Source organism: Lutzomyia longipalpis, chromosome 1 (genome assembly GCF_024334085.1).
Source record: "Lutzomyia longipalpis isolate SR_M1_2022 chromosome 1, ASM2433408v1".
NCBI classification, from domain to species: Eukaryota; Metazoa; Arthropoda; class Insecta; order Diptera; family Psychodidae; genus Lutzomyia; species Lutzomyia longipalpis.
In genome coordinates, this window is record NC_074707.1 from 12,765,543 (window position 1) to 12,788,060 (window position 22,518).

General features: G+C 37.0%; 7 protein-coding genes across 7 annotated transcripts in view; 2 read left to right on the forward strand and 5 right to left on the reverse strand.

Moving 5' to 3' along the window:
• Positions 1-9: 9 nt before the first annotated feature.
• Positions 10-2,482, reverse strand: LOC129790140 (phytanoyl-CoA dioxygenase domain-containing protein 1). The gene is made up of 4 exons (XM_055827459.1): positions 2,170-2,482; positions 604-1,015; positions 289-534; positions 10-216 (listed from the first exon to the last, which is right to left on the reverse strand). The coding sequence occupies exons 1-4, from the start codon at positions 2,191-2,193 to the stop codon at positions 44-46; spliced, it is 855 nt and encodes a 284-aa protein (XP_055683434.1). The 5' UTR covers positions 2,194-2,482; the 3' UTR covers positions 10-43.
• Positions 2,483-2,996: 514 nt separating this feature from the next.
• Positions 2,997-6,260, reverse strand: LOC129786920 (chaoptin-like). The gene is made up of 8 exons (XM_055822177.1): positions 6,257-6,260; positions 5,617-5,747; positions 5,158-5,556; positions 4,620-5,093; positions 4,264-4,560; positions 3,769-4,203; positions 3,557-3,706; positions 2,997-3,458 (listed from the first exon to the last, which is right to left on the reverse strand). The coding sequence occupies exons 1-7, from the start codon at positions 6,258-6,260 to the stop codon at positions 3,599-3,601; spliced, it is 1,848 nt and encodes a 615-aa protein (XP_055678152.1). The 3' UTR covers positions 2,997-3,458; positions 3,557-3,598.
• Positions 6,261-6,262: 2 nt separating this feature from the next.
• On the forward strand, positions 6,263-7,369 carry LOC129790134 (probable rRNA-processing protein EBP2 homolog). The gene is made up of 3 exons (XM_055827446.1): positions 6,263-6,391; positions 6,458-6,541; positions 6,605-7,369. Exons 1-3 carry the CDS (start codon positions 6,350-6,352, stop codon positions 7,349-7,351), a joined length of 873 nt encoding a protein of 290 aa, XP_055683421.1. The 5' UTR covers positions 6,263-6,349; the 3' UTR covers positions 7,352-7,369.
• Positions 7,370-7,427: 58 nt separating this feature from the next.
• LOC129788872 (uncharacterized) lies at positions 7,428-10,004 on the reverse strand. The gene is made up of 3 exons (XM_055825277.1): positions 9,815-10,004; positions 9,570-9,740; positions 7,428-9,493 (listed from the first exon to the last, which is right to left on the reverse strand). The coding sequence occupies exons 1-3, from the start codon at positions 9,959-9,961 to the stop codon at positions 7,724-7,726; spliced, it is 2,088 nt and encodes a 695-aa protein (XP_055681252.1). The 5' UTR covers positions 9,962-10,004; the 3' UTR covers positions 7,428-7,723.
• A 1,001-nt stretch (positions 10,005-11,005) lies between these two features.
• On the reverse strand, positions 11,006-14,130 carry LOC129786921 (chaoptin-like). Its single transcript, XM_055822178.1, has 7 exons — positions 14,112-14,130; positions 12,516-13,159; positions 12,273-12,448; positions 11,851-11,985; positions 11,530-11,749; positions 11,207-11,431; positions 11,006-11,131 (listed from the first exon to the last, which is right to left on the reverse strand). Exons 1-7 carry the CDS (start codon positions 14,128-14,130, stop codon positions 11,006-11,008), a joined length of 1,545 nt encoding a protein of 514 aa, XP_055678153.1.
• Positions 14,131-14,325: 195 nt separating this feature from the next.
• Positions 14,326-17,759, reverse strand: LOC129789218 (protein zwilch). Its single transcript, XM_055825869.1, has 7 exons — positions 17,410-17,759; positions 16,386-17,339; positions 16,036-16,235; positions 15,678-15,949; positions 15,489-15,615; positions 15,254-15,396; positions 14,326-14,480 (listed from the first exon to the last, which is right to left on the reverse strand). The coding sequence occupies exons 1-7, from the start codon at positions 17,545-17,547 to the stop codon at positions 14,410-14,412; spliced, it is 1,905 nt and encodes a 634-aa protein (XP_055681844.1). The 5' UTR covers positions 17,548-17,759; the 3' UTR covers positions 14,326-14,409.
• Positions 17,760-20,459: 2,700 nt separating this feature from the next.
• LOC129788324 (protein mesh) overlaps positions 20,460-22,518 on the forward strand; it is a gene marked incomplete in the record, with an annotated part of 18,373 nt that continues 16,314 nt past the window's right edge. Inside the window, 1 exon segment of the mRNA XM_055824291.1 lies at positions 20,460-20,986. Within this exon segment, the coding sequence (XP_055680266.1) occupies positions 20,572-20,986 (415 nt within the window).

The following is a 22,518-nucleotide window of genomic DNA, read 5'->3' on the forward strand; positions in this document are numbered from 1 at the left end:
TTTTATCCGTTTTATTACATTTTTGAAATCCTTTATTAATTTTCTATTCATACAAAATTGGAAATGATGCATCAGGATTAGGTTGAAGCCAATTTTCTTCTGAATACGTCACACCATCCGTCTCAATTACGTGAAAAGTATAGGCATGACGTTCCTTATTTGATTTATTCTGGTTACTTCGATGAACTACCTGGCTATGAATTAGTACTAACGTCCCTGCAGAAATGAATCAATTAATTTTTCTTGAATAAAACATTTCACACGAAAAAAAAAAATGTAAGAGCAAACCTTTCTCAACGGGTACAGGTGTAAAATTCGATGCAGGATAGATCGGTGGGGGACGATCGTAGATTATAAGTTCGTTTGATGATTTATCCGGATTACGAATATATCGACGATGGACGCCACTCTTGTGGGATCCTTTGATAAATTGCAAGCATCCATTCTGGACAGTGGCATCATTGAGTGCAATCCAGAATCCAATAGTTGAAGCTGGTTCTGTGTACAAGAATGTTCCATCTTGATGGGCAGTTACTGTTCAGATTTCAAAAAGTCGTTATTTGAAGTTATTTAATTAAAAAATAATTTTTAATTTTTTTTTACCTTCTCCTCCAACACCTGGATTTTTGTAAATGTACATGCTTTGGGGGATTGCAGGTCGCTTGTAGCCCAACTGCCAGCATACCTCACGAACTCGATGGGAAAAGGTGTATTTTTTGAAGACGTCGTGGTCAGTATGCAGAGAATGCCCCACTTTGTTGAGAGCATTCTCGGGCTTCACAATTAAATCTCCTTTGTCATCGAGAGCACCCTCCTCAAAAAAGTATCTCACTTTGTCGCCTGATTCAATGAAGTATTTCTCTTTGTTCTGATTATTGTTGCAATTCACCGTACTGAAGATTGTCCTGCTCTCCTTGGGGGCTTCCAAACAGAGATTTTGTCCAGCATTACGAACTTCTTCTACCTCTTCGGGAAGGAGGAAATTCTCAAAGATCACATACCCGTTCTCTTCAAGCTGAAAATATAAACCAGAAAAGTCATTCATTAATTTCTTGCATCATTTCCTGACTTTGGTGCTCAACTAGGGGGCTGTTAAGTTCCAGAATATTAAAACAAAATATTGCTAATTTTTTTTTTTTGGATACTGTATTTTTGATCTTAAAGCGATGTGAAAGGGCACGATTTATGACGTTTAACAATTTCACATAAGACGTTTCAAAGGCTTTATTCCCTCTTCATCAGGTCTTACAGGAGTTACATCCGCTTTTTTTTTAAATTTTTAGGAATTCAAAAAATAGGTAGCAAATTAACTGATATGAGATAGTAGTTTAATGAAAACACTTTCAAATAAAATAGACGGGAAAATTTAATTTTTAAAGAATTTCCTTCAATTTTTTTGTGATAAAGCGGAATATATAAATTATTTTCCCATGTTTTCTCATGTTCTCATCTTTGTTTTCTTTCTATTAGATTTTTTTTTCAAAGTTTCATAAATTAATACTATAAAAGAAAACACAAAGAATGCATAAACTCTTCCTTCATTCACTCATTTATTACAATTAAAATTTGTGATTTATTCGCCCCAGACAGCCGCTGTTTCCCAATTAAAAAGAATCATGTCTGAAAATAGCGTCCAAATTCTAACTTTAGCCACATGCATAATCTCGGTGAGTCTCCTACATAAAGAAAATGCGGGATGATTCAGTTTTTTGAGGTGGGAGAGAAAGTGTTTTGTGCCTGCCTGCCTGCCTGTGAATATTCTGCCCTCACGCAGAATATTGTAGTGAAAATAATTTCGCAATTAATGCCGCGTGAAAGAATTTTTCTCACTTTAATGTTTAAATTAATTAATTGGTTATGAGTTATGCAAACCCCGCAATTCAATCTCGAAAGCACTCTTTTTTTAAGCACTTAAAAATCAATTTGTAATCTCTTTAGGTTTTACTCTTATGGATGTACGTACATTTTCCATTGAATGATTATCTGGATTTTCTTGTGTTGTTAAAACACTTTGTTCAAATACATTATCATAGAGTTTGGTAAACATGACCCCTGAGTGGCCTTTTATTTTAACATAAAGAGTGATATACTGAAGTTTTTGGAAGGTCATGAATATTATGTGAACTTCAAGAGCACCTCTCTCGGATTTAATTAAAAATTCATTTTTACCTCTTCCAGCAGAGTATTCCTCATTTCGTACCACTTTTCCGATTAATCACTCACACCGAGATCACAAAATTAAATCACACTAAACGTTCCCAATTGCCAGGATGTCTCCCCCAAAGAAATTCACCAAAGTGCTCTTCACTTTACAAAACTTTAATCTTCACTTTGTGAGAGTCGCAGAGGAAATGACTCAAGCTCGAGCTCGCACACAAGATGTTCGTGCTTACAGATGTTTATCAATCGAATGCTTCTGTGTGGGAAATTGGAATCTCTCACAGAGTTCCGTCCATTACTTCGCTTCTCGAGCATCACGATCATATAGGAGAAATGTTCAAAGACTGGGGAAAATTATTTAAAAATTTCTATCAATATATTAAGAACGCATTAGTGCCGACATTTCCTCACAGTGGAAGAGGGGGAGGATTATATTCATTCACACTGCTTCATAATTTTTTTTAATATTTATTTTACCTTTTCAAGGAATTTTTTAATGATTTTTAAATTATTTTTTATGCAAATTCAATTGAGCTTATAATGCAATAATTAATAATTATTTTCATTTGTGTTAAAATTAACTTTTTAGAGGTGGCGTTGAGGGTAAAATACGTGGGAGACGAACTGTTATGCGCCCCAGCATAATAATAACATTGAAATCCACTATCTTGTGATTTAGTGGCCGAAATTGCAACAATTTGTGAAAGACTGATTAAGAAATCCACATAAAAACAATTAAATTAATTATTCATAAATAGTTGTAAATAAATCATTAATTAACATACTAACTGCGTTATACCGAGCATACTTTAAAAATAAATTAAATGAAAAAGGCGTCTATTTTATCTTTGCTGTCTTTATTGTTCAAAGAATTAAATTCTTTCAATTTCTTTAATATTTTCTCGAATTTCTTACATTGATTTATATTTAAATTTTACAATTTTATTAAAACAAGAAAGCTAAAAATAGTGACAGAGTTTAAATTACTTTTATTTCTACTTAAACAGCACATTTAACCATGACATTAAATGAGGTCTCATTAACTATTTTTAGTACCTGTTTCAAATGATTCTTTCTTATTAACTAACATCAATTTTCTTTTTTATTATTTTTTTTTTTTTGAAAAAGAAGTCTTCAAAGTTGTTTCGTTGGATGATGTAAAATGTAATTTTTATCATTTTTAATTCATAATGTATTGATTTAAATTACAAATTGTAGAATAATAATTTATGATAATATTGTGAACTAATTGTGGATATTGAAAACACGTGATGGTATTTTTTGGCATGGAAATTCACCTGAAACAGAAAACATGAGTAGAGAATGTTGAAAGACAGCATATTGGGTTTATAGGGTTTATATTTAGCCACTATTGCTCATAAACTTGCGCTATTACGTCGTAGAAATCACGGGAGATCTTGAAAATTTGGACAAGGAGTCAAAACCAGCCGACAAGCAGAACAGCCATCACACTAAACACTATGATCATTTCGCTATTAATTCTCGTTGAACTATCCCAACCACATTCCAGCTCGGATTTGAGAACCTGGAAATGAATGGAAAATTAAGAAAATTATCAAATTATCACGAAAATTTATTGACTTATACCTCAATGAGACTTTGGGAGCCTTTATTTGAACATTCTGCCTCTCTGAGTCCATTTTCATCGTCACAAATTTCCCTGTGACTCCTACTTCCTTCGAGGGGATGTGAAGTTGAGAACATTTCGAAGATATCTCTTGACCACGAGACACCATTGCACATGTACTGACGCTTCTTCCTGGACCAGAATTCCACCCATCCGAGTCCACAATCACAGGACAACTGTTGATTGCCCAACTTCAGATCTACAAGAAAGACTTGATCTGGGAGTTGGGGGATTTTCCCAGTACTAGGATTAGGGATCTTTATCAAATTCTCATTATTTTCAGTGAAATCCAGAGTGAGATTCCGAACACTTCCGTGGCTCTTGAAAAAATTATTCGGCAGTGATGTGATGGAGGTATTTTGCAGAATAAGATGAAGAACTGGCGATTGGATACCCTGAAATAAAATCGTTTTAATTTACCCACAACAGCAAATAAAAAATTAAAACATCCTCACATTTAGAATATTATTAGCCACTTGTTTGAATCTCTTTCCCCTCAAGATGACTGTTTTAAGCTTTGCAGGAAAAATTCCATCCATCTCGAGTTTTAGGTCTGTTATGGGATCAGTTCGGGGGCGCATAAAGGCACTATCTCCCGAGTAAGCAACTGGAATGGGTTGAGGAGCTTCAATTTCCAGCTGCCTGAGAGTTTCCACCTCCTGCACAACGAGGGGGATGTTGAAATTGATTACATCCGGATAAGGAGATATTGCGAGAGTTTTCAGAGAAGACATCTTGCTAAGAGCACCCAACTGGAATTTTTAAAAAATAATTTAAAATATTAAAAGCATCATAATCAACGTCTCATTACCTCGAAGGAGTTGAGAAAGAGATGAGCAATATTGAGATATTCAAGAGTTTCTGCAGCCCCAATGAGACTGGCATTGGTGAGTGTTGCAATGGGATTCCCAGCTATATTGAGAGACTTTAATTGAGGCAGAGAATGTGTGATTAGAGGTACAGCTGAGAGATCATTGTAGGACAGATCTAGGTGCCTCAGTAAGCTGATATTGTATGCCAATTCCGGAGGAATTGAGGGTAATTCATTGTGGGCAATACTCAAACGTCGCAAATATGTGAAAGGTAAATCAGGAAAAGCAATCATCGTTACATTATCAATTCTTAAATCTATCAAACTATTCTCCAAGCCAATAAAAGTCTTTCCCGTGATCTCAAGACCGACATTATTGGAGAGAATTAGTGTACTGAGTCGTGGTAGAGTAGCAAATGATGCATCTTCCAGGCGAAAGATGTGATTATCCGAGAGATCCAGATGAGCCAAATTCTGGAAAATTAATTGGAAGTTAATTGAAGAAAAAAATACGATTTTTTAAAGAAAATCTTCAAACCCTGAATTTCGTCGATAAATCAACATTGTGGATGGTCCCTATTTGATTGTGAGATAAATCCAGGTAACAGAGAGTGAGAGCTGCAACATTGCTCATGGCACTCACGGGAATCTTGATGAGCCAGTTGTGAGACAAGTCCAACTTCTCCAGTCCATCGTCAAAGAAGAGATTCTCAGGAAGGGATCGAATGTAATTTGTTGAAAGGTCAACGACTCGCAATTCCGTGATGTACTTGAAGAATTCCGTTGGCAGATCAGCAACTCTGTTGTGGGATAAGTTGATGTATTGCAATTTCCTCGTATTCCTAAACGTATCGTAGTCCAAGTCAATTATTTGATTGTACGACAAATCCAGCCAGTGAAGGTGTTGCAAATTACCAAAGACGCTCCTCGTTGTATTCTGGGAAAGTAAATTTATTAAAGAGAATAATTTTCAATTTATATTTTGCCTTTAACTTACCATTAAATTATTTTTACTGAGGTACAAATGCGTGAGACTTATTTCAACTGGCCTGAAAAATCCTCCATTGATGTCGCTTATATTGTTACCCGATAAATCCAGAATTTTAATATTTGAATGAAATTGAGATCCTGCAGACAGAATCAAATGAATTAAGACAATCAATTATATTTTAATTAATTAATTCAATTTCTTCTCACCATATTCTCTTCCAATATTGAAGGGGCTGAAGAATGTTTTATTGTCGAAAAGATATTGAATTTTATTGTGACTGGCATTGACTGTGAGTGTCGAAAGGGTTCCCACTTGGTCACAGAACTCAAAATCAAAGTAATTTAGGGAATTATAAGCCAAATCAACTAATTCTGTCTCAGGAAGATTCTGTAAGAAAAATCAAAAATCATAAGAAAGTCTATTTCTTCAATATTGGTCAAGCTATTTATAAAAAATCTGTTCTGTTATGAATCAGTCATCATAGCTAAAGCGTAGTAATTTTGTTCTTGTAAATAAAAGAAAAAACTTAAGATTTTATTTAGAGATCATTGAATCCGTTGGACCTGACGAATCTTACTGCAAAAATTCAAAAATCTTCACGGCGAAATTGGCGACGGCGTGAGAAAAGTGTGAGGTTAAGTCGAACTCATTCATAACCTCAATCAAAACACAAAACAATAACACGCGTTTGCAGTTTCTTGGAAATAGTTTTTAATAATTAAGAGTTAATTAAGCAAAAATGAGCAGTGATTCCGAAGCTTTTAGTGATTCAGAGGATGAGGTATTTGAAAATGTTAAACAATTTTATGAATAAATGTTATTTCATGATGATTTTATTGTTTAACAGATTCGAGATGCCTTTGCGAAGGGGCTCATAAAGCCCGGCATGAACATTGAGTTGCCAGAGAAGAAGCCTCTTGCAAATAATGTGGTAAGATCACTTGCAAAAGTTTTTTAGCAGCTAAAATTGAGAAATATTTTAAACGTCTTCCAGCCTGGTCTTAATGCTAAATGCGAGGAAATCCGACTTGACTTGGATTGGAGTGAACGTTTGGATATGATCAATGAACCCGCTGCTATTGCTCCGGAAATGGCTCTCCAGCTGGAGAAGGAGGAGCAAAAGCGTGCAAATATGTTTGCTGGCAATGCCAAGCTGAAGTATGTGGAACCTAGCCAAGATCCCGTTCTCAATGACTTCAAGCGTGAAATGCTTTTCCACCGTCAAGCTCAGGCAGCTGTGGTTGAAGGCATCCGGAAGCTTCACAGCTTGGGCATAACCACAAAGCGTCCCGATGACTACTTTGCCGAAATGGCCAAGACAGATGCTCACATGCAGAAGGTGCGAAAGCACCTGCTGGCCAAGCAGGAGGGTCAGGCAAAGTCAGAGAAGGTACGTCAAATCCGGGAACAACGAAAGATGGGCAAGAAAATGCAGCAACAGGCTCGTGTGCGAAAGGAAATGGAGAAGAAGGAGACGCTGGATAAGTTGAAAAAGTTCCGGAAGGGAAAACTTCAGAATCTTGACTTCCTCGAGGATTCTAAGGGAAAAAGCCAGGCAAAGCGCAATGCCAAGAATAAGAAGTTCGGCTTCGGTGGACGCAAGAAGGGTAACAAGCGCAATGACAGGATGTCATCTATGGGGATATCAAAGAATAAAGGGAACAAGGTGAGTGCCAAGGGGAATAAACGTCCAGGAAAAAATCAGAGGAATCGAAGCAAAAATAAGAGTCGGAGCAAATAGACGATTCTCTCAATTTAAGTCAATGTCTTTAAATTTCTTCCTTTCAAAACATTTTCTTTAGAAGAATTCATTCCTAGATTTAATATTAAGATTTACGTTTATTCTGGCAATTTCTAACATTAACAGCCCCTACTGAGCTTTTCCACTGCTACTTTTCTTTCCTCTTCATGACCTTCAAAGGTCAGCATTCTTTCTCTTATTTTAATTACAGTAATATATTTTTCTCAAGAACTAAATGCTATTCAAAAAAAATCTCGACACTGGAAAAGCTCATTGTGGGGGCCGGCACAGTTGCTGAGAGTGGATAATGTTATGAGATAAAGTTGTCCGGCATGCCGGGAGAGTATTGTGGCCACTGCATGGGGTGCCGAGTTATTGGTGGTGAAGCCGCATATGATTCTCAAATTCAGACGTTGTCGTGAATTGCTTCCAACAGAGGTGACAGCAGGTACGCAGGAGCTGCTGGCATGTTCTCTTGTGCTGATAGAGTTCCTTCTTATTGGGAAACTTCTCTCCGCATGGGATGCAGCAGTAGATGCGTGCTGTGGGGAAATCTCCATCACCCATTGGGACTTCAGAGGCTCTCCTCATGGAAACTGGGGCTGGGAAACGCGGTGGCGGGAGGATGTGCGTCATCGGTGGCCGGGGAGCCATTTGCGATGACGACGCCATGCCATTGAATCTTTGGTGGCTGGCAAATTCCATGCGCTTAATCTCCATCTGCAGTGCTTGATTGATCTGGAGTCGTGGTCGTGCTCCAGCTGGATGTTGTGCCTGGAAAGATGGTGGTGTACTTGTAGAGGTGGTAGCTGGTACAATGAATTCGCCCTTCTTTTTGTGAATCTTCATGTGAGAATTGCGCGACTGGAAATTCGGGAAGGTGCAATAGCAGATGGTACAGAGTTTGGATTCATCCACCTCATTTCCGGACACCCCGAAGATGGTCTCATTGAAACGAACCCCGTGTGCCATGTAGTAGTGTTTGTGCAGCTCCGGGCGACTCTTGTGGAAAGGAGCTCGACAAATGCGGCAAAAGTATTCGCATTCCCCTTTACCCCAGTGCGACTTTAGGTCTTCCTTTGTCATGTAGTAGCTCAGGCAATTGCAGCACCGGAAGTTGGGGAATCGGTAGCTGTATCGTCGGAATTTGGGCTGTAGAATTTCCGGTGTGTCGAGCTTCTTAAGCTGCAGGACAAGGTGACGCAGTTGGTGCTTCGAGAGCACAGCGAGATTCTGGAATTTCTTGTGGCAAAACTTACAATCCACGGGGATCTGACCATTGGGATCCCAGGCTCCCATTACAACCTCCCGCGGAGCCTCTGCGGGTATCAACTCTCGTTTGGGTTCCCACTTTATTTCCCTCTTGGGCATCCAGGGAGTACCTCGCGGTTCCTTAGCTTTCAGGTGTATGCTCAGTTCGGAATTCACCTGAATCACCTGCGTCGGATCCGTTTTGAGTTGTTCCCTGATATCATTCAATGGGAATGATGCAATACTGTTCCGCGGATGAGTCCCCTTTGCTGCAACTTGACGCTGCTTGTACATCGGCTGTGGTGGCTCCTCCTTCTTGGGAGATTTTGCCTTACGCTTGTACTCCTCCAGCATGATTTGTTCATAGAAAAAGGCTTCATCTATCATGTCTTCGGAGTAATTGACACGAGACTTGGTACGTGTGGGCCTCTCAATGGGTTCCATGTCAGTCGATACTCGTGAAAGTTTACGCTTCTTCCCAATACCATTCTGTGCCACAGCCACAGGAGTTGATTGGTATTCATTCTTCTCCTGTGTATATTCCTCAGTAATGTTTACGCTACACTCCACAGTTGATGCATCAAAGTACTCCGACTCCTCCACTGGCTGCTGATCATCTTCGAAGTAACTCATACTACTGTCAGATGACTCAACTTCAGATTCATTCCATTCCCCACTTGTGTCTACGTGCAAGTATGTTGAGAGAAGTTTAAGTCCCTCGTTGTTTATGTAGTCAATACATATTTCAAAGAGCGTTGGCACTTCTCCAGGTGGTCGTTCCTTCTTCTGCGGCCCTCTGACTCCTCTATCTTTCAATATGAGTCGTTTGCGGTCAAACGTAGCTGTGGGTACTTTCTCCAGCAAGCTATCTTCGAGGGTTGCTGCGAAAGTCTACAAAGGTTACCCCATAAGTAAGCGCCTGTGTGTATTATCAGTCAAATGCCGATAAGTTCAGCTGCACACTCACCTCAACATCGCTGCATATCTGAAGGTATGTCTGCTCAGGGTCAACCTTTCTCAATGCCCCCAAACACTTCCCAAAGTACTTTGTGTACTCCCGTGAGATTCCATAAAATCGAGTTACTTTCTCCCTGCATTTTGTGCAGATCCACTTGCTAAGGGGATCCTCTGGGTATATCTGGAAGTGTGAGAGAGCACCTCAATGTAGCAGAGAAGCCTCCAACAACATGTCTTACAAAAAAGAAACATTACCACTATAGGCAGGACACTCCGAAGAATAGTCAATAATTCTTCATTCGCATCGACTCCGAAGAGGAAATGTCGCCTCCTGGATTCAATACCGCCCAAGCCACACAACCGACAAGACTCCAAGATTGAAATGGCTCTCCTTCTGCTCATTTTTTCGCACAAAACAAGCCTTCCGGCATTAATGCACAAATTTTCGCATTTTTCTAATGATCGATTTATGACACAACACTGACACTTGACGGCTTTTGCTCGGGCACCGCGTGGTGGAGCCACAAAGAGATTAGGAGAATAATTTTAAAATTATTTTACCGTTTTTACTCGTCGTTGGAAAATATTAAAAAACTTATTTTTTAGTAAATCCTTTAAAAGCGATGGTTAAGAATTTAAAATGATATTAAAACAATTCAAATCAAACAAATCACGATACAAATTGAAGATACGCTGCTGATATTATATAAAAAATTCAAAATAACTTTCATACATAAGGACGCTTACAATGACGCCATCTTGAATTAATTGTAACAGAAAAGATTATTTACATCGTAATGAAGAATACTGGCATGAACTATCTATAAGACCATAAAAGGGCTAAGTTTCATTTTGATAAAAACTTATTGTAATATCTAATAAAATAAAATAGATTATTTTCCTAAAATAAGATTAAAGTATTTAAGATATTCAATAAACATTAAAAATTTATTAATAAGTAAAAATAGACTTGTGCTTTTTTTTTAAACTTTACCATTCAATTAAAAAAAGATTAAAAATCAATATATTCGGTAATTATTCCCATCAAACGATGACTCAAATTACGTTTAAATTTTAAAACAATGCAATTTTAAAGTTCAAAAGAATATATGAATACAAAAAATACATCACAAAATTCTTCTAATTAATTAAATAAATTTTGGATATATCAAAATGAAACAAAAGAATTGCATATTAGAATTTCCAAAGGTCTGAGCTACATAGAACTCATCAGATATGGTTGGAGGATGTATGAAAATGTAATTTTGCATTTAGTCATACCTGGAAAGCTTCATCGGAAATGCTTGTTAATTTATTTCCTCTCAAGTTTAGCACACGGAGTTGATGTAAATTCATAAAAGCCCTTCGTTCTATCTTTTCAATTTGATTGTCCGACAGGATGATGCTTCTGACATTCTGAAATAATTTCAACATTTTTGCTATAGCTTATTCTGGCAAATATTGCATTGTCCATCCGCCCCTTACCTCCAGATCGACAAATGAATGCTGAGGAATGTATTTTATCTTGTTGTATCCCATTAGAATTGTTTCCAAGTTTGTGTGAATATCACCCTGAGAAGGAGAAGCTCGTCATTATATTAAAATGAAAATAAATGGAGGATTGTGTTGTGAAATGGGGTGACGCACCTGGAATGTTCCTTTCACAATTTGCTCAATTTGATTGTCCTGCACATTCAAGTGATGCAAATTGCGCAAGAAATGAAAAGATGTATCACTAATGGATTTCAATTTGTTGTTACTCATATCCAGCTCTCGCAGCGATGTGAGTGGTTTGAGGATGTCTCTTGGCAGAGATGTGAAACTTGAACCAAAACTATGTGATAACTTTAGTGATTGCAGTGCATGCCCAATCTGTTCATAGAGAGAGAATGGAGGAGTTGGGGGTGAGTTGGTAATTAATTCAGAGAATCCTTAATTAATAAAGGAAGCCTGGAAGATAATTTCATTACCTCGAGAAATGCATCGGTGTCGATTGTTGCAATGGCATTGTCGCTTAAATCTAATCTCCGAATTCCACGAACGTACTTAAATGTGTGCGATTTAATGCTCTTGAGATTCCCACCTGATATACGCAAATTCTCCAACTCTAATCCAAAATCCAAGAAATCCTCAGGCCCTAAATCTGTTTTTGGCAGCTTCGACAGGGCCAAAGATCGAATATTTCTCATTCTATAAAATTTTTTGTGAATGAGCAAAAAAATCAAAATAAATTGCAACATTCTCTGCTATATTTTGCACAAAAAAAAGAGAATGTAAATAGTTTTACTGACCTCTTCAAGTCCTGAAAGCTCGTTATGGCATTCGTGTCGCCACTTAAATCTAATTTGAGAAGTGTGGATTGGAAGCCATTGAACATTTCCATTGGAATTATGCTTTTTATGCGATTTTCTCTTAAACCAAGCGACCTAAAAAAATCGTAAAGTTTATGCTTAATTTGGGTGTATTGAAGAGAGACTTTTTAACATTCAAAGACAATTGTTAACATAAATCATGGCTTAGCATTTATGGTTTAATTTCTTCTTTTATAATCACCATGAAAATAATAAAAAATTTCTGAAAATGTTGATTTTAAAAGAAAGAATAAAAGGATTGTTAAACGAATCAAATTTAAGGAATTTTTTATGGATTGAAATTGAACGACTTTTTTTGATAATTAATTATTTTCCAACACTGAAACACAAAAAATTCTTACTTGAGTGAGAAGAGTTGTTGGAATAAAATTTCCGGGATGGATGATAAATTATTGCCGGACATATCGAGTATTTGCAGACTATTTTCCAATCCCCCAAATGCACCTGGAGAGATAAAGTCCAAATGGCAGTGTCTGATGTAGAGTTCCCTAATTTTGGCCTGCCTGAAGGCGTCATCCTGAGTGAGAAAGATCAGTTATTGAAGAATAAGTATGTGCGTCTTCTCAAAGCCAGATTCTTCTCACATTTATAAATTGCAGTGGATTCCCATCGAGGAAGGTCTGATTGACCACATCGAAGAATTGAAATGATCCCGTTTGGAGCATTTCAAAGGTATTATACTCCAAATGTAGGGCATCCAGGGAGAGTCTTATTCCGGCACTATATTCATTTTCAGCCAAATTCATCGTTGATATTTGATTGTGGGATAAATCGAGAACACGTAGAGATCTGAGCGTTGAAACTTGCCCATAGGGGATGCTGGTGAGGAGATTATTGGACAGGAGAACACGCGTGAGTTTGTCCATTCCATCGCGAAAGACATTCGGGTCGATCTCTCTCAAATTATTCCCACTGAGATCGAGGGTGTGAAGGAAGGGTAACCCGGAAAAGCTATCCATTGGTAGGTGGGCAATTGAATTTTCCGATAGGATGAGTTGCTCCAGAGAATCCTCGAGTCCTCTCCATGATTCATGGTCCACGTAGGAAATTTGATTCATACTCAAGTCGAGTGTTCGGAGCTTCTGAAGGTTCCGAATAGCCCTTGAGGGTACATCGGCCAAGTGATTATTGGTCAAGTGGAGTTCCCACAGAGATCTTTCGAGTCCCGTGAAGGCATCATCGGGAATTTCCGTGATGGGATTTGAGGAAATTGATAATCCATACAAGCCTTAAAGGGAAATTTACAACACACACATCAGAAGAATTTTCTCAATATGCAAGCAAACTGTGTGAAAGTTCTCTTCAAAGGAGCTCAATGTAAAATTCATAGGAATAATTTTCCAAAAAAATTAGGGAAACTATTTCTATGAATTTTCACATTTCCTCGTAGAGTGGAACAAACCAGTAGCTTGGAAGAAGTATGGCTCAAGACGTTGAAGCTCATTATTTTCCATATGAAGCATAAAAACTTTGGATGTATTAATCATTCGTGGTATGGCGGGAAAAGGTACATTTTTGCACTGAACAATCCCAAGATCGGGTATTCCCTTTGAGCACGTGCACAGAGGATTGAAAGCACATGGTGGGTATGTGGCCAACTCAATATCCTTGCCAATGGCACCAATACACCACAGAAGGCACAAAAAAGTTTTTAATCCAAAAGACATTTTTCTTTTCCCGAAGAAAGAAAAAAAACTCGCGTAATTGTGTCGTTCTATTGAAGTCTCATCGCAATTCAAATTACATCACTTGTATTGAATTTATGGTAATTAGAGAGTGACTAATCTCCCAGAGTACGGACCAGATGAAAGTTTTCCATGGAAAACACTTGTGGGGAAAACTCGTAAAATTTTACTTTCACTTCAGGAGATTGCACTTTTGCCACTTTCTGGAATTTTCACACACATCCACCTCCTTTTCTTGTTCACTTTATGGAAGCAGCACCAATTGTACTCAAAAGTACCCTCTTTAGCCACACATTATCCCTTAAAATTTCCACCATATATGAGAACAAGGTACCGAATGGTTCAACGTTCACGAAACTACTAAAGCCAAATAGTTCTGAAAGTTACAATTTAACCAACTCTGCAGCACGTTAATTAAATTACAGATATGTATTGTATTTCACTCATGAGCGAAAAAAATAAGACCACACTCCAGTGTTCCCGTTTTTTTCTAACATCTTGAGGCATTTCCCATTTCTATCCGATGGAATATTGTTCAGTATAGCTGGGTGACCTCAAACATTTGCCATCGTACTTCCCCTTTTGATCACTCCCAATACGATTAATTACGTGGGTGGGCAGCCAATAATTTTCCAACGTAGAGTACATTAAATACAGTGTTCCGAGCGCAATAACATCCCGTGCCGATGGGAATATTAATACCAACTAATTTGGTGCATTTAATAATTATTTTTATTGGCATTCATTGATTTTTGGATAAACAAATTTATTCAGCTCAATTAGGGCAGCTCTTCTACATTCCGCATCGGTTTAGTGTCTTAATTTTCAGGTAGCGATACACAAAGTATTCATTCTGATCGATTTCTGAAAAAAGAAAAACAATCCTTGAATTTTTTTAAAGGATATTAAAGCTATATAATTGAAATTAATATGAAAAATTATTGCAGACAAATCAAAAACTAAAAGCTTTTTAAAAAGTCAAATAAACTTAAAAAGCTTTTGTCAGCAAATTAAAAACTTGATATTTATCTACATAAAATGAGCTAATAAAGATTGAAAAATTAAAATATTTCATGTAGATTTATTCATGCAATTTCTTCCTTGACTCCTGTCATGTTTCTCTTCATACTTTCCTCACGAAAAGCGCAGAAAGTTCGTGGAAAATTATAAATAAATTAAACTTATATGCTTTATAGTTTGAAATTCCGGAATATTATAAAGAATTCACAAACAATCACTCGTTAAAATTTCCATTTTCTGTATTAATATTTGCATTATAAAGCGTATAAAAGAAGATAGACGAATGACAAATACATGCAATTAATGTTCGCAATGAAGCTCCTTTTTCCTTGTGCATGGAGGTGGAAAACGAAGCATAAAAAGAGAAAATTTTTAAAATCAACAAGAATATTCTGAAAAGAATGTTTAATTGTGGAAAGAGAAATATGGGAAAAAATGCAGGGAATTTTCCTTCGTCCGTGTGTAAGTTTTAATAACCAGAAGGAAAATAGTTTTAGATTCCCAATTACGTCATGCGGAGTGTCTTGGGAGAAATGCAATAGCTTTCCCCACAGAACATAATACACATCAAATACATACTGCACCTACCATGCGGAATAAATTGATTTTAAACTCACCATCAACTTTTGATAAATTCTCTGCATTCATTGGAAAAGTTTCAGGCGGAATAATTGCTTCTGAAGTGTAATAAAAAGTATTTTCCACGTGTTTAAACTTATTCGCCGACCGCATAACAATGCGCAGAGAATTTGGCCTCTTGCTGAAAAGTTTGAATGGAATATTGGGGTTGTATTTGCAAGTTTTTAAGGGGTTTTGTTAGTGCAATTAAGTAATAATGGGGGATAAACATACAATTTTGTCAGTTCCGCAACTTGATCATTTGGTACGGAAATATTGAGGATGTAGTTCTCAGTGGGATTGAGGCTCTTGAATGGCACAATGGGTGTCTCGAGTAAGTTCCTCGTTATCAACTGATTCACTACGAAAGAGAAAATTTTGTTTTATAATAAAGAGAGCGAGAGAGAGAGAAAACTCCCTTACAGTTTGCCAATTTGAGATTGTCCACTTGAATGAGATGCTCGAGAATGAGGTGAATTTGTGCAAGTTTTGCCAAACGATAATCCACATCGGTTCGATTGAAGTGACTATTGCGAAAGCCCATGACATTATCATCCAAGAAATCTTGAGCAGAGGGATTCTTCAGCAGCGACTTGCCGGACGTGGCTCGAGATGTTTTTGTGTGATTAGCACCAAAGAGGGACTTTCGCGATGTCAATCTCTTGGAATGTGCCTGATTCTCCTCCACTGTTGCCCTGTGCACAAAGTATAAATCCTCGTTAATGGGAAATTGTCAAGTAAACGTAGCACTTGCGAGAAGAAAAAATCACATTCAACATACTCAGCTCCAAGTTGAAGTTCTTCCGGGAAGCATATTTTGCTCTCAGTGAAAATGTATTCGTAATCCTTTCTTGCTTTCTCCAAGCCAATTTCAAGAAGAAGCTCAAGGGGTTCACTACCAATGAGACATGGGATGCTCAACTCCTTGTGCGCCACGGCATCAATCAGCATTGCCAGGTGGTTGGTGTTTGTTTGTGTATTCTACGGGGGGAAGAAGGAATTAATCAGATGAGCTTGAAGAGTTGAGAAAATTCAGGATTATGAAGGTTTAGAGCTTAAACCTTTTCCAGTTGATTTTTTTCTGAGTTTTCTTTTATGTTTAGAAAGCAAATTAAAAAAATTTGGACATACCAGAATTTTATTCTCAGACGCAGAATGGAAGACAAAGTTCAGTGCAAGTTTGAGATCTTTGTAGGATGCAGCAAATTTGAGAATGTCCCACAGTTTGTCGGTTACACTCAGAGAATCCCGCTCGTGTGCTTTACTCATGAGGGATGAGACAGTGTTTTCCGAAGAAATTGGTTTCAAGTCTGTGAAATTCATGGGAAGTTCCGTGAGATTCATTTGGATTTGTTCCTTTAGGGTGGTGATGGTGGTTGTGGTAATGCCACATTTGTACACAGGATCAAAACGCTTATCATCGTGTTTCTTGTACTTGATAATTTCCTCTGCAATCGTGTCGAGAATTACCAGTTGGCGCCAAAAATCTTCCGCTGCAAAATCCTTCGAATCAACAGGGAGCACCTGTCGAAGGGTGCATGCAGACGTTGAAGTATTCATCAGGGTGGTTTCCTTTGAATTTAGCCAGCTGTGCTCAAGAAGGACGTTGTTTTTGAGCTTAAATTCAGCACGAATATCCATCGTAGTTTGCTCATCTCTCCCACAAAATGAGAGATGTTTCTTCATGACTGCGGACAAATTGATGTTCTCAAGCATAATGTTACCATCAAACCAAACCTTCCCGCGGGAATTGAATCCTTCCGTGAATTCCTTCTGCATGAGCAGAACATTTTGATTTTCACTGGGACAGAGTGCCCAAATTGAAGTGCTCGGTGGAATGTTCTCCCCCAACAAATTGAGAATTTTAATGGCATCCTGCTGTTCAATTCCTCGATAGCATTCCTCAATTGCATCCCAGGGCTTTTCCTGATGGAAATTCAAGAGATTAGCTGAAATATCCAATGATTCAATGGCACATTCATCCTTCAGTGGAGATCCTGTTAGATCCATGGGGTTTGTGGTATTTCCCTCATCTACGAAGCTAGGTAAGCAGGATATATCATCGGATTTCTTCCTGCTGTCCACCTGAAATTCTCAAATCATTATTTTTTAATCAAAAAACAAAAAGAAAAAGAAAGAAAACGAAAAAATTCACCTTTTTGAGCAATAACAAAATTTTTGGATCAGCAATTCCGGCAATTTTCTTCAAGTACGACGGTATCTTGATAACAGAATAATCACCAATAATGCCAGCATCTCGGAGAGATTCCTCAAGAACAGAAAACTTATCCATTATGATCAATTTTCACTTAATTGTAACGAAAATTAAACAATTTTTTTTAAACATAAACAAACGCAAGCGCAAACAATATGAATGAACATTGAATTAGGTTGGGGTATACAGAATTCTCGTAGTGTACTTCACTCTACGTTTGAATTTAAAATCTTACCGTTTATTTTAAGCTTTCTCTCGTCCTCAAAAGCTCAAAATCCAAAAAATCTATTTTTAATATTTTATACAAAATAAATGAATTTTAGTTGTGATTCTTTCGAATTTTTAAGAATTCTATAATTTAAAAATTTATTTTCTTTTTAAAAACAAGTTCTAGAAAAAAGATCCTTTAACAATTTAAGAATTTACTTCCCGACTCATATAAATAAAAAAGAGTGACTTTGCTTAGAAAACTGCCTTTTATGGCCAAACCGAAAAGCTTAGGTATGTTTTTAAGAAAGTAAAAATTATATATTTTAACATATTTATAGGGAATATCAATCCTTATTATCGAATATGCATTACTCTTTCATTATTCCATTAAAAGAACTTAAAGTTTGTATTTAATTTAAAGCTCCTCTTGAAAGCTTTTTGAATCCAATAAATAAAATGATAATATTTCATTCAAATGAATTTAAAAAAAACTATAATTCAAATTTTAAATGATTGCCATTAAATCTAAAAAAAAAGCATCCGGGGATGGATATAAAATAACTTTTGGGGAGAAAGCTTTACATCTTGAGGCAGATAAGGAGCAAATGGTCTGCATATTAATGACTGTGTGTGGGTAAAATGTAATATAACCATATTTGCCAGTCAATTTAGGATGAAAAAAAAATATGCAATAGAAGGTCTATTATGTAACATTTGGGTAGTATATGTATGTAAAATGTGTGCGTACTTTCGCTAAGTATGATTGTGAAATTCTCGCTGAATGATTTATAGAGCACATGAACATGAATGAATGTAAATCAGATGGGTGCTGAAGCCTCGCCATCCAGCAGACTGCTCTATATGAGAGTGTACCCGTGATTTATTTCCGCGTTGGGATGTTTAGGAGGATGTGTGTCTAAGCACATCTCGAATTCATCCGACTGTAACTAATCCATTAAGACAGTGGCGGCAGCTGAGAATTCTATGAGGATTTCTACTTGTTGCCAATGTTGCCCTGTCTAATCTAATTCAAGAATTTGCTACACAAAAGTCGAATAGCTGGGGAGATTTCGGTGTGTGCGGTATATAATAAGTAAGAATGTGGCAAAAGACGAAAGCTCTCTGTCCTCATCCCCTATAATCAATTGCTTTAGCTTGTGTGTCTAAATTCACTGAGATTAGCTATCTACGCAATTTTCGCTTTAATGAAACAAGCACACTGTTGGGGAACACATCACCAGAATCCAACGAAACTATACAACTTTTACCGGGGTGACTCCTCCTAAGCCAGTAGGATTTCTTATACAAACATGCAATGAAGCCAAACTGGAATTTATATGGAATTGTACTATGTACATACATAATACTAATTCACATGAGTGCTCTGCATTGGCTTTGGGGTAATGCCCGTTTATACAGTTGGGGAGCTTTCACAAAGTTCACAACAAATGTTTTGATATTTCTTCAAAAGAGTGTTGCAGGAAATAAAAGAAAGGAAAATAACAAGTTTTCAATTTCTTAAGTAATGATTAAAGTTATAATTCATGAGTGGATAAAGCGAGAGAGTTTCTTCTTATATTTTGCGCAAGTGTTTACGAACATTTTGCTTTTGACACTGAAATTAGTCATGCATTGTACTCGATAAATGAACAAAAACACTCTTTTATTTAATGAGCGCTTTCTAAAATACGATATCTCATTGTCAGTCAATAAATAATTAACACAACACAGAAAATCTTATTAAAACTCCATTTTTAAGTAAGAGCTTTTAGCAAAACTTTATATTTTTGTCTTCTACAGATTTAAATTATTTTTATTCTTTGTGTTGAGTTTTAGCATTTAATTTATATAATTTAAAATAAGAAGAAAAGCTTTAGACTTTGTCCTGAATAAATTTCACTCCTAGAGCATCCACTTTTGGACTTTTGGCAGCAATATTTGACCTAAATATCGCTGAAATAATAAATTCAGACAATTCTTGTAACTTTTAAAACTCGGTGAGGGTCATTCTAAGCTTGTGATTGGCTAAGAAAAATTCGATAAATATACTGAAAAATTTTCCCGCTGTTTTTGTCATGAAAATTATTGATAATATGGAATGGCGGCTAAAGCTTCGATGAAGAGATAAAGCGATTGCACAAATTTATGAAACACTTTAGCCCACCACCACCACCACTTGGCGGAAGTTATGAGGACAATCTATGCAGAAATGGGATAATTTGACAAAGTCATATTTCGGCAGTTTCTGGGCGTTTGTGAATGAGGGTAGGTAAGGTACCGTATCTATATTATGTAGTTAAAGTGCAATATATTCAATGGCATACTATTAGGGTGTAAATAGAGATATCACATAGTGGAGTATATGAATAAATCACAGAAGAGGACATTGGTGCGAGGATGGGGGAGGGGTGTAGGCAATTTTCCACAACTACTGGAAAAATGTGATACATTCTCATTGATATTCCTCATCATATTTCTCGGAACGCTTCCCTATTTCGCTGTAAGCAATGTTAGTCGAGTCATAGGCTTGAATTTATCATTCTGATGGCACTGAGAGTGAAACACCATGACACACCTTATCGTTGGCCTGTTCAATAATAATGGTACATAGTATATAGATTCCATGATGAGTGCGCGTACCAAGTGTGAGAAATACAAGTGTTTATCAGGCTTTAGATAAGCGCTATCAGTTATTTGGGTTAGAGATAAGGCAATTTTGTACCCAAGACAGGTGAAAATCTATAGCAAAATTCTTCAGTTTTAGACAACGCCCTGACCAGGTCAGGTTGAAATGCAGTGATTGTCCAGGTGGAAAAAGAGAAAAAAAAGTGAAAAAATATCCTTCGAGTGGAAGTTTTGTGTTAATAATTTATAGACTTTAGAGTGGAGGAGATGAGGCTGAAAATCCTCTTTGTGACCGTTCTGTGTCTCACCCTGTTGTCCTCGTGCAGTGTATTGGGACAAAGTGAGCATGAGGATGACGTAGAAGACGTTGAGGTCGTCGATAAGGATATTCTCGAAAATCCCACAATTACCGAAGAAAATACATCGCAGCAGGATGAAATTATCCCAGAAGAAGAGCCCGAAGATGATGATGATGATGACAATGACTATGCAGCAGCCTCGGATCAACCACAACCTCCTGAACCCGAGGATGACTTTGAGGATCCTGTCGATACCACCGTAAATGAGGATACAGTGAATGTGGACAAAATTAGTCCAAAAAAGATTAAATCCGGAAATTACTACCTCTACGACGAATATATCTCCAGCAATTTGGACATGGATGACAACAATTACAATTGGGGTGAGACATGTTCAATATATTTTTTCCCTATTTACAAAAATCTCCTTTTTCTTTTTTTTTTTTCTTTTTTTCCGCGTAACAAAATTTCCTATAATTTATATCATTAATCATACACCGCCTTTTAGCTGTGATTCTTTCGAAGAAAAGAATAGCACAGCTTCTGTGTACCACCTAAAATGCAATGTTGTCCGATCGGGCTCAAACTTGGTATGAGCACGAATTAGGGTCCCCACATTCCAAAAAACGTATGCTCCAAAAAACTTTTCCGGCCGTCCGTCCGGCCGGCCGTCCGTCCGTCCGGATTACAAAGCTAAATTGCGAGAGAACGATAATAGATAGAGACTTGCGGTAAACGGCAAAGTTTAAATATCGACTGGAAGAAATCCGATTATGAGGTCAAATCCACCCCCCCACCCCCCCGTCCGCCATTTTGGACAACCCCCAATTTTTGTTTTCACTATATCTCAGCCCCTATAATAGCTAAAAATCTGAAATTTTGATATGTTGTAGGGGCCATCAAGACCTTTCCAACGATACCTCATTTTTGAAAATCGGTCAAGCCGTTTAGTCAATATGGCCGCCACAATTTTTCATCGAAAATCGACCATAACTCAAAAACGGCTTGACCGATTTTGATCAACTTGGGCTCAAATGAAAGATTTCAACAAACCCTACAACTCTCTAGAACATCCGAAGTTTCAAAAGTGACCGCTAGAGGGCTAAAAATCAAAAACAAAATTTTCGATGAGTTTTCGATGAATATCTCGAAAACTGTACGATAGATTTTGATGAAATTTTAGTATGTTATAGCTGACTATATTATCTAGCTCCATGCCAAAAATGAAAAAAATCTATGTCGCCGTTCTCGAGATATGGCCTTCCAAAGTTAGCATTAAATATCTCGGGTTCTACTAGTTCGATTTTGATCAAATCAAGCGCAAATGAAACGTTTCGTGAAACCCTACAAATGTCTAGAACATTGCAACTTCGAAAAATGATAGCAAGAGGCGCTAAAATCAAAAACAAAATTTTCGAAAATTTCGAATTCGAATTATTCGAAAACTAGATCATAAATTTTGATTAAACATCAGTATGTTATAGCTTATATCAAGACCTTTCCAGCGATAGGTCATTTAAGAAAATCTATCGAGCCGTTCCTGAGATATAGCGTTCTAAAGTTAGCATATAATATTTTGGGCTCCAACTAATCTGATTTTGAGCAGATCTTATTATGTGAGCATTTGTAGTAAATGAATGTTGAAATTTTAAATACATATAAGTGTATGAACAAATACTAGTATATATAGGTATCCTGCGCCCCGCGAAGCGGGGCGCCTTATATATACATATATAAGTATATAGATACATAAAAATGCAAAATAGAATTCAAACATTTTGGCGCCCCGCGAAGCGGGGCGCTTTATATATACATATAAAGCATATAAATGTAAATGCAAAGTAAAATATAACGGTAAAATATATATAGCAATATAGTATAGATTAATAAGAAAAGGGAATGTACATGGTAAGTT

What these genes read in the sequence shown, in the direction of transcription:
- LOC129788872 (XM_055825277.1), bottom strand. Translation starts at nt 9,961, where the DNA reads ATGAGCAGAAGGAGAGCCATTTCAATCTTGGAGTCTTGTCGGTTGTGT. An exon ending in GGAGTGTCCTGCCTATAGTG is followed by an intron (nt 9,741 to 9,814) that starts GTAATGTTTCTT and finishes TCACACTTCCAG; the next exon opens with ATATACCCAGAGGATCCCCT. An exon ending in AGATATGCAGCGATGTTGAG is followed by an intron (nt 9,494 to 9,569) that starts GTGAGTGTGCAG and finishes TAACCTTTGTAG; the next exon opens with ACTTTCGCAGCAACCCTCGA.
- LOC129790140 (XM_055827459.1), bottom strand. Translation starts at nt 2,193, where the DNA reads ATGAGGAATACTCTGCTGGAAGAG. An exon ending in GGAATACTCTGCTGGAAGAG is followed by an intron (nt 1,016 to 2,169) that starts GTAAAAATGAAT and finishes TTATATTTTCAG; the next exon opens with CTTGAAGAGAACGGGTATGT. An exon ending in TCCAGGTGTTGGAGGAGAAG is followed by an intron (nt 535 to 603) that starts GTAAAAAAAAAT and finishes AAATCTGAACAG; the next exon opens with TAACTGCCCATCAAGATGGA.
- LOC129790134 (XM_055827446.1), top strand. Translation starts at nt 6,350, where the DNA reads ATGAGCAGTGATTCCGAAGCTTTTAGTGATTCAGAGGATGAG. An exon ending in TTAGTGATTCAGAGGATGAG is followed by an intron (nt 6,392 to 6,457) that starts GTATTTGAAAAT and finishes ATTGTTTAACAG; the next exon opens with ATTCGAGATGCCTTTGCGAA. An exon ending in AGCCTCTTGCAAATAATGTG is followed by an intron (nt 6,542 to 6,604) that starts GTAAGATCACTT and finishes AACGTCTTCCAG; the next exon opens with CCTGGTCTTAATGCTAAATG.
- LOC129786921 (XM_055822178.1), bottom strand. An exon ending in ATCCACTGCAATTTATAAAT is followed by an intron (nt 12,449 to 12,515) that starts GTGAGAAGAATC and finishes TTTCTCACTCAG; the next exon opens with GATGACGCCTTCAGGCAGGC. An exon ending in AGCTTTCAGGACTTGAAGAG is followed by an intron (nt 11,750 to 11,850) that starts GTCAGTAAAACT and finishes AAAATTTTATAG; the next exon opens with AATGAGAAATATTCGATCTT.
- LOC129789218 (XM_055825869.1), bottom strand. Translation starts at nt 17,547, where the DNA reads ATGGATAAGTTTTCTGTTCTTGAGGAATCTCTCCGAGATGCTGGCATT. An exon ending in GAACTTCAACTTGGAGCTGA is followed by an intron (nt 15,950 to 16,035) that starts GTATGTTGAATG and finishes CTTTGTGCACAG; the next exon opens with GGCAACAGTGGAGGAGAATC. An exon ending in GTTGCGGAACTGACAAAATT is followed by an intron (nt 15,397 to 15,488) that starts GTATGTTTATCC and finishes CAAACTTTTCAG; the next exon opens with CAAGAGGCCAAATTCTCTGC.
- LOC129786920 (XM_055822177.1), bottom strand. An exon ending in TCAGTAAAAATAATTTAATG is followed by an intron (nt 5,557 to 5,616) that starts GTAAGTTAAAGG and finishes TTACTTTCCCAG; the next exon opens with AATACAACGAGGAGCGTCTT. An exon ending in TGGCTAATAATATTCTAAAT is followed by an intron (nt 4,204 to 4,263) that starts GTGAGGATGTTT and finishes ATTTTATTTCAG; the next exon opens with GGTATCCAATCGCCAGTTCT.